At 43.1% G+C, this 9,566-nt stretch overlaps 1 protein-coding gene across 1 annotated transcript; it reads left to right on the top strand.

The window, feature by feature from the left end:
• The first annotated feature begins 85 nt into the window (after positions 1-85).
• Positions 86-7,737, top strand: TRAPPC2L (trafficking protein particle complex subunit 2L). The gene is made up of 5 exons (XM_060788407.2): positions 86-191; positions 2,849-3,021; positions 5,065-5,152; positions 5,230-5,309; positions 7,558-7,737. The coding sequence occupies exons 1-5, from the start codon at positions 159-161 to the stop codon at positions 7,601-7,603; spliced, it is 420 nt and encodes a 139-aa protein (XP_060644390.1). The 5' UTR covers positions 86-158; the 3' UTR covers positions 7,604-7,737.
• Positions 7,738-9,566: the final 1,829 nt, after the last annotated feature.

Here is a 9,566-nt window from a genome sequence, read left to right on the forward strand (position 1 = left end):
ACTGCCTCTTGAGGCAGATCTCCCTCTTGAGGGACAGACTCGGGGAGTGATGCGAAGCGGAAATAATGGAATCGCTCCGCGCTCATTGGCTGCCTGGGATCACGCGGGCGGAAGTAAGGGCAAAGGAAGAGAAGGGGGAAAGGCCGCCATTAGCCAAGATGGCGGTGTGCATTGCTGTCATCGCCAAGGAGGTGAGAAAAGGGGCCTGGCTTGGATTTGGGGGGCTTCTCGTGACAAAGTGAGGGTGGGGAGCACGTTTGGGAGCTGAACGGAGCCTAATGATCATAAAGTAATAACAGGACATGAGAATAGTTCCTTGTCCTTAAGCTTGCAATCCAGTTAAGACCTAATAATAATCAGGTTGTTGTTGTTCATTCGTTCAGTCGTCTCCGACTCTTCGTGACCTCGTGGACCAGCCCACGCCAGAGCTCCCTGTCGGCCGTCACCACCCCCAGCTCCTTCAAGGTCAGTCCAGTCGCTTCAAGGATGCCATCCATCCATCTTGCCCTTGGTCGGCCCCTCTTCCTTTTGCCTTCCACTTTCCCCAGCATAATTGTCTTCTCCAGGCTTTCCTGTCTCCTCATGATGTGGCCAAAGTACTTCATCTTTGTCTCTAGTATCCTTCCCTCCAGTGAGCAGCCGGGCTTTATTTCCTGGAGGATGGACTGGTTGGATCTTCTCGCAGTCCAAGGCACTCTCAGAACTTTCCTCCAACACCACAGTTCAAAAGCATCGATCTTCCTTCGCTCAGCCTTCCCAAAGTTCCAGCTCTCACATCCGTAGGTTACTACAGGGAATACCATGGCTTTGACTAGGCGGATCTTTGTTGCCAGTCTGATGTCTCTACTCTTTACTATTTTATCGAGACTGGACATTGCTCTCTTCCCAAGAAGTAAGCGTCTTCTGATTTCCTGGCCACAGTCTGCATCTGCAGTAATCTTTGCGCCTAGAAATACAAAGTCTGTCACGGCCTCCACAATTTCTCCCTCTATTTCCCAGTTGTCAATCATTCTTGTTGCCATAATCTTGGTTTTTTTTATGTTTAGCTGCAACCCGGCTTTTGCGCTTTCTTCTTTCGCCTTGATTAGAAGGCTCCTCAGCTCCTCCTCGCTTTTGGCCATCAGAGTGGTGTCATCTGCATATCTGAGGTTGTCAATGTTTCTTCCAGCAATTTTCACCCCAGCTTTGCATTCATCAAGCCCCGCACATCGCATGATGTGTTCTGCATACAAGTTAAAAAGGTTGGGTGAGAGTATGCAGCCTTACCGTACGCCTTTCCCAATCTTGAACCAGTCTGTTCCCAATCTTGAACCAGTCTGAGATGACCCTTAGTTCCCACCAAAGAGGGAACGCTACCTTGGCAAGCCTTCAGAGAAGCCTGATTCCAGCAATTTTATTTAATATTAATAATTGAAATTAGACTCTTGCCAAAGCGAAGAAGGGGCATCGAGGCTTAATGAGCGATTCAGCTGAGATCGGATGCATTGCAGGGATAGTTCCACTACAAGCATAGCAATACAGAATTTACAGGCATTTTTATAGGCAAAATACAGGTTTGAAAGTTTCAAAACTCCCTCCCTCTTCAGCTCCTTAGCAAATCAGGGAGAGAGAGGCATTGTGTCCAGAGAGGATGATGACAGTCCTGTGCCCGAGGGATCAGCCAGCCAAGGAAACCAGTTTTTTTGTTCTTGTGATGGATCAGTGATTTAGGGATAACCATTTGATTCAGGTTTTCCCTTCCAGGATCAGATAAGGTGTGTCCTTGGTGGGTTTTGGCAAAAGGAACAAACAGAGCCAGGACGAGGGGACCCCGGGGGTCGTCCTTGTCCCTTTGTGATTCAATCATGATGTCCAAAGAAACTTCCTTGTCTGCTGGACAAGAGCAAACAAAAGGATATTTCACTTGTTATTGTCCATGCATATGTTTAATAATCAAGCAAGTTTCGAGAGAGGCGGTGGTCCTCCCTCAGGCAGTGAGCAATCTCTGGTCGCAATTTTCTAGGGCTAAGGGAAAGCAAAGGGGCAACAAAACCCCATCTTTGTCCCACATCCCAAGTATATTTAATAAGAGGATTAATTTTCATGAAGAAGCCTGAAGTCCAATGTTTTAAAAGGTCTTTGAGGAAAGTTCATGAGGGAGATAGTATGTACTGAAGTCCAAGACATGCAGGCAGAGAGTCCATGATCATTGGGAAGGCTGGCAGATGAAACCCCAGCTGTACTGCAACTGTTTCATACTTTGGTCCTTGGGAAACTACAACTCTCACGAAGGGCAGAAGTTCCAAGATCCAGCCGTTTCCCAAAAGCCTCGTGGGGTCCTTGTTGTTATCAATGCCTTGGCAATGTGACCAAGACTTAACCCCTATTGCGCAGTCTGGTACCTTTGTCCTTTGCAGAACTAAAAGTCACCTTCTCTTCTTAGGGGGGGGCGCGCGCATGCTCGACGTCAATAGTAATGCAACAAAACTGTTACTTCTCCTTAGGCTTACAATCCAGTTAAGGCATCATGATGGTGATGATGATAATAATAATAATATCAATGAATCAAAGAGTTGGAAGAGACCTCATGGGAAGAGACCTCATGGGCCATCCATAATACAAAACTATTTTGTATTATTATTATTATTATTATTATTATTATTATTCCTTAATTGGATTGTAATAATAGTAATACCACAATACAGTTCCCTGTCCTTTGGCTTACAAACCAGTTAAGGACTGATGATGATGATGATGATGATAATAATGCAAAACAGCTCCCTGTCCATAGATTCCCTGTCCAATTAAAGCATAATAATAATAATAATAATAATGACTCTTCACATCTCCTCCTTTGTCCCTACTTCAGAATTACCCCCTTTACATCAAGAGCGTCCCCACAGAGAACGAGCTGAAGTTCCACTACACGGTGCACACGTCACTGGATGTGGTGGACGAGAAGATTTCGGCCATGGGAAAGGCGCTGGTGGACCAGAGGGAGCTCTACCTGGGGCTGCTGTACCCCACGGAGGACTACAAAGTGTATCTTTGGGGCTTGTTGGGATTATTCTTTGGGGCATATTGTTCCATACATCTATTATTATAGAATCCTAGAGTTGGAAGAGACCCCAGGTGCCATCCAGTCCAATAATACAAAACACTTCCCTGTCTATAGGTCAATAGTCCAATTAATGCATAATAATAATTAGAAGAAGAAGAAGAAGAATCATAATGGCATAATAGTAATACAACAAAACCGCTCTCTGCCGAATGTCTGTTCATTTTTATTATCTAACTAGCTTGGGTTCCCCAGCGTTTCCTGGGTTATTTGAAAAAGTCAATTTTTTAATTGTACAAAAAGCATAAGGTTGTGGGTGAACTACAACCTCACATCATGCCAGGTTAACCCCAAAAAGCTCCATCAGTACTTAAAGTTTGTTGTGTTGGGCAAGTTTGCTCTAGATGTATCATTGGTGGGGTTCAGTGTGCTCTCTGACTGTAGGGTAAACTGCAACTCCCACTATGGTGAGTCAGTCCCCTCAAACCCCTCCAGTAGGTTGAGTTAGTCAAGGGGGTTCCGAGTGCCAGGTTTAGTCCAAATCCATAATCAGTGGAGGTCAGAGTTTCTCAGGTTGTGGGTGAACTACAACTTCCAGAAAGGAAGGTCAGTCCCCCCCAAGCCCCTCCCCCACCCCGTAAACAAATTTCGGCATATTAGTTACGTGTGCCAAGTTTGGTCCAGATCCATCAATGTTTGGGTTCATAGTGCTCTCTGCATGTAGGTGAAGTACAGCTCCCCCAATCCAAGGTGAATTTTCCCCAAAGATCTCCAGTATTTTTTGGTCCAATTCTATCTTTGGTGGAGTTTAGAGTGCTCATTAATGGAAGGTGAACTATAAATCCCAGTACCTACAACTCCAAAATGTCCAGGCCAATACCTGTCAAAAGTCACCAGAATTCAGATTTAGGCATATCGGGTATACATGCCAAGTTCCAGACCCATCCTTGTTTGGGTTCATAGTGCTCTCTGGATGTAGGTGAACTACAACTATAAATCCCTCCAAAGACCTGCAGTACTTTTTGCTGGTCATGGGGGTTCTGTGTGCCAAGTTAGTCCCAGATCCATGATTGGTGGAATTAAGAGTGCAGTTCTTAGATTGCAGGTTAACTATACATCCCAGGACCTACAACTCCTATAGATCATGGTGAATTTGCCCCAAATCTCTCAGTGCTCCTCTGTTTGCTGTGTGCCATAGAAAAGAATAGAAAAGGGTTAAGAGAGAGGCATTGGGCGGGATCATGCAAATTCCACACCAATGGAGGGAGTACGAAACATTGGGATGTCTGTGGTGGAGGAAACATGTAAAATCTAGGATGAAATTCTCCCTGTATGAAAGCCTTCACTTGGGTGGTGGGCAGTATGGTGTTTGTGGAGGACACTGGCAGGGCTCTTGTACATGTTTATGATGCTCACTATAACCTGCAGTGTCATTGGAGGGAGGGCCGATGGTGTCTCCTGAGTAGTGGGAGCTATAGCTGTTTGTGTCTTATCTCTGTTATAACAGGCTGTGCTTTTTATTTAATTTTATATTGTTAAGTTACAATTCTTATTTATATGTTGGGTTGTATAAATTTTGTTAGTATGGATGTATTGTTGTTGTATTCAGGCATTGAATGTTTGCCTTTTATGTTTGGAATCCGTCCTGAGTCCCTTTGGGGAGATAGAGCGGAATAAAAATTATTATTATTATTATTATTATTATTATTATTATTATTATTATTGTGGAGTCAGGAGCTTGTCTGTGTAAGTGGACACTCCAGCCACACACACACATGCATATTTTCACTTTTATTATGTGTATAGATATCCCTATTGGGAGTATTTCTCTTTTATTTATTGGGAATTTTATATTTTGCCATTTTCCCAACATTCAATTGATTTAACCATCTAATGTATACTAGGGTCACATAAGGGATTGCAATCAAAAATGTTTAAGAAGCCCTAGTGTGGATAACACTTTGCTGCATCGTCCCTCTTCTTGCTTCCTGCGTTCTGTACAATCTTTCCCTTGACTGGCCAAACAGATACGGCTATGTCACCAATTCCAAGGTGAAGTTTGTGATGGTGGTGGATTCTTCCAACACGGCACTCCGAGACAACGAAATCCGAAGTGTAAGTCCAGGGCAAGGGGCCTTTGCTCCCCCTGAATCCTCAGAGGAGGATAGTCATTAATGTGGTTCCTTTTCCAGATGTTCCGGAAGCTGCACAATTCTTACACGGACGTCATGTGCAACCCCTTTTATAACCCTGGGGACCAGATCCAATCCAGGTGAGTCCATAGTGAGAAAGCGTGATCTCTTTGGTTGTTCCTGGGGTCTTTTGTATCGAAATTCAGGCAAATATCATAAAATTATCAGGTGACTTGGAATGCACATGAACATACATTATCATTATTATTGTTGTTGTTCATTTGTCAGTCGTTTCTGACAATTCGTGACTTCATAGACCAGCCCACACCAGAGCTCCCTGTCGGTCGTCACCACCCCCAGCTCCTTCAAGGTCAATCCAGTCACTTCAAGGATCCCATCCATCCATCTTGCCCTTGGTCGGCCCCTCTTCCTTTTTCCTTCCATTTTCCCTAGCATAATTGCCTTCTCTAAGCTTTCATTATTATTATTATTTGATACATAACAAGATTGGTCCACAGCTAACAAGATAACTATGCTGGCTTTTGTATTTGATTGCACGTCGGACACTTCCTAAGTTCTATTGTTCTGTTCTATTGTATTGTAATTGAACTGTTTTATTGTATTGTAATTGTTATTATTACTATTATTAGGCCTAAACTTAAGGACAGGGAACTGTTCTATTGTACTATCAGCATCATCATAATCACTATTATCTTCACCATCATGATGCCTTAACTGGATTGTAAGCCTAAGGACAGAGAACTGTTCTGTTTGCATTATTGTTGTTATTATAGTATTATTATTATTATTATTATTATTATTCCTTAACTGGATTGTAAGCCTAAGGACGGGGAACTGTTCTGTTTGCATTATTGTTATTTTTATTGTATTATTATTATTATTATTCCTTAACTGGATTGTAATAATAATAATAATAATAAGAATAATAATAATAATACTTTATTTGTACCCCGCTACCATCTCCCCAAGGGACTCAGTGCGGCTTACATGAGGCCGAGCCCAAATACAACAATACAAGCTATAATAACAACAATACAAGCAATTAAAATAAAACATGGACAATAAAATAATGTAAGCATTAACAATAAGACAACACACAAATTAAAAACTATGGGAAGACCAAATGTAAAATTAAAATTGAAAATAATGCTGGAACATGGGCGGAAAAAGTGATGGGGCATTTGTGGAAAACATACAAGCAGACCTAAAACAATGTAAAGAGCTTTGGAGGACAAAGTGCTGTGAGATCATTATTCTGGGAAGGCACACTGGAACAACCACGTCTTCAAGCTCCTTCTAAAGACTGCCAGAGTTGGGGCATGCCTGATGTCCTTAGGAAGCGAGTTCCAGAGTCGAGGGGCCACCATCAAAAAGGCCCTCTCTCTCGTCCCCACCAATCGTGCCTGTGATTCAGGTGGGAGCGTGAGCAGGGCCTCTCCAGATGATCGAACTGGATTGTAAGCCTAAGGACAGGGAACTGTTCTGTTTGCTTTATTGTCATTATTATTGTTATATTGTTATTATTATTATTATTCCTTAGCTGGATTGTAAGCCTAAGGACAGGGAACTGTTCTGTATTATTATTATTGTTATTGTTGTTGTTATTATTATTATTATTATTATTATTTCATACACAACAAAATTAGTCCACTGCAAACAAGATCACTATGCTGGCTTTTGTATTTGATCACACGTCGGACACTTCTCAAGTGTCTAGGGCTGTGTGATGTATCAGCGAATAATGCGTGCAGATCTCAGTAGGGTGGCTGACAGATGGTAATTTTGCCAGCGCTGATTGTTTTCAAGTGCAGGCCAAGGTCTTTAGGCACTTCACCCAGTGTACTGATAACCGCTGGGACCCCTTGACTGGCTTGTGCCAGAGTCTTTGCAGTTTGATCTTTAAACCTTCATATTGTATAAGCTTTTCCAATTGCTTCTCGTCAATCCTGCTGTCTCCTGGGATTGCAACATCAACGATCCATACTTTTTTCCCCCCAATGATGGTGAAGTCGAGTATTGTGCTTCAAAAATGTCAGTCTGAATTATTATTATTATTATTATTATTATTATTATTAGAGTACTGTTGGTTTCAACAGTATTTTCTCTCAAACAAGACATAACTATGTATTGCTTATATTAATTCCATCTTCTTGAAAACAACTGCTGAATTATAGGAGAAGAATTCTGGTTGATAAGTCCAGAATTCACTAGATAGCATCATGGGAGAAAACGTCCAATAAAGTCTTGACATGCGGGGTGGGACGTATTCTCTCATACTGTTAACTAGCTGGTCTGTTTGCGGTTGCTTTTTTGCTCCTACACGTTTGTTTTGCTGCTTCCCTCACATTTTATCTGTTTCTTTCCAAGGGCCTTTGACAACATAGTGACATCCATGATGGTGCAGGTTTGCTGAAGCCTCTGTCTCTTCTTCTTCTGGGAAAAAAAAACATGCTAGCTTGCTGTATATATTTATTTGACATTTTGTTTGTAATATGTGTTGCTGCTCTTCCAAGTCATGCTCTGTGAAATAAAACCACTTCATAGTAAGCTGGCTTGAAGCATTTCTTCGCCAAGGAGGAGATATTGATGCTGCTGTTATAATAAGGTAGCTGCCCGAAGTTGCCTTCTTCCTCCCTTTACCAGCTCATGGGGGGACCGGGGGGGGGGGGATGGGGGGGATGGGACTCACAATGTCTTCACGGCAACCCTTTGGCAAAGGTGGGCAGGCTATCTTCATGGCTCTTTCTTTCCTTCCTCCATTTTCCTCATACACCTTCTCCCAGACGTTATTTTTTTCCTTTTCATTTCCTATCTGTTAGGGGTACTTTGATTGTGCAGGGGGTTGACTAGATGGCCCATGTGGTCTCCTCCAATTCTGATTCTATACCTCATACATCCTTCCCTACTTCCCCCTACCTTTGCTTTCCTTTCCTTCCTTCATCCCTTTTTTCTTCCCATTATCCCCTCTTTCTCTTTCCTCCCTTCCTTTCTCCTTTCTGTCTTCCCTCCCTCCCTTCATCCCTTCTTCCATTCTTTCTCTCTTCCTTCCACCCATCCCTCCCTTTCTCTTCCCTCCTTTCATCTCTTTCTTCCCTTCTTTCACTCTCCTTTCCCTTCATCCCTTCTTTCTCTTCCCACCCTCCCTCTTCCCTTCCTTCATCCTTCCTTTCTCTCTCTCATGCTTCCCTTCATCACTTTCTCTTCCCTCCTTTTACTCTTCCTTCCATCCCTTCTCTTCTCCCGCCTTTTTCCTTTGTTTTCCCTCCTTCCATTAATCCCTTTTGCCTTTCTCTTTCCTTCCTCTGTCCCTTCATCCCATTCTTTCTTCTCTCCTTTCTTCCCTTCATCCCTTTCTCTTCGCTCCCTTTCTCCTCCCTCCCTTCATTCCTTTCTCTCTTCCCTCCCTTCATCCCTTTTCTGGAGTTCCCGGTGGCGCAGTGGTTTAAACCCTTGTGCTGGCAGGACTGAAGACCGGCAGGTCGCAGGTTCGAATCCAGGGAGAGGCGGATGAGCTCCCTCTATCAGCTCCAGCTCCTCATGCGGGGACATGAGAGAAGCCTCCCACAAGGATGATAAAAACATCAAATCATCCAGGCGTCCCCTGGGCAACATCCTTGCAGACGGCCAATTCTCTCACACCAGAAGCGACTTGCAGTTTCTCAAGTTGCTCCTGACACGACAAAAAAAATCCCTTTTCTTCCCTTCTTTCTCTTCCCTCCCTTCTTTCTCTTCCTTCCAACCCTTCTTTCTTCCCTTCTTTCTTTTTTCCTTCCCTTCACCTTTATCTTCCCTCCTTTAATACCTTCTTTCTTTCTGTTTCTTCCCTTATCCCTTCTTTATCTTCCCTCCCTTCTTTCTTCTCTCCTCTCTTCTTTCCCTTCATCCCTTCCCTCTCCCTCCCTCCTTTATATCTTCATCCCTTTTTCTTCTCTTCCTCTCTCCTCCCTTCTTCCTTTTCTTTCTAGTATATACCAACCCCACACCCTCATACTTGGATGTCTATATGTGTAGATAGGACAGCTCTTACTTTTCTCTATCCAGCATGAATGGTCCTTCCCACTGAGGCAGAGTAGAAAATAGATCCACTGGCAATAGTTTTGTTGTGGGTTTGGTTGAAGTAATCATTTATTTTGTTTAAAACATATTAACATCTTACAAAACAGCTCTGCAACACACCGCATCTCTGTTCATAGGCTTCAATGCAAAAACACACCCTTTTCACTCTGCACATGCATTAAATGCTCCACCGCAAAACCCCTTTGAAATCAGTTGCAGCCGCAAAAAGCTCTCATTCGTCTCAATGGGGTGAGGTGCAGGAAACATTTCCCTAAGCAACTACTTTTTTAAAAAACAAAACAGTGATGTTAGTCAATACA

Source organism: Anolis sagrei, chromosome 8, assembly GCF_037176765.1.
Source record: "Anolis sagrei isolate rAnoSag1 chromosome 8, rAnoSag1.mat, whole genome shotgun sequence".
Lineage (NCBI taxonomy): Eukaryota > Metazoa > Chordata > Lepidosauria > Squamata > Dactyloidae > Anolis > Anolis sagrei.

Excerpts from the sequence above, each read along its gene's own strand:
- TRAPPC2L (XM_060788407.2), top strand. The coding sequence starts at position 159 with ATGGCGGTGTGCATTGCTGTCATCGCCAAGGAG. Across the intron at positions 192-2,848 it reads TTGCTGTCATCGCCAAGGAG|AATTACCCCCTTTACATCAA; the intron begins GTGAGAAAAGGG and ends TCCCTACTTCAG. Across the intron at positions 5,153-5,229 it reads GAGACAACGAAATCCGAAGT|ATGTTCCGGAAGCTGCACAA; the intron begins GTAAGTCCAGGG and ends TTCCTTTTCCAG.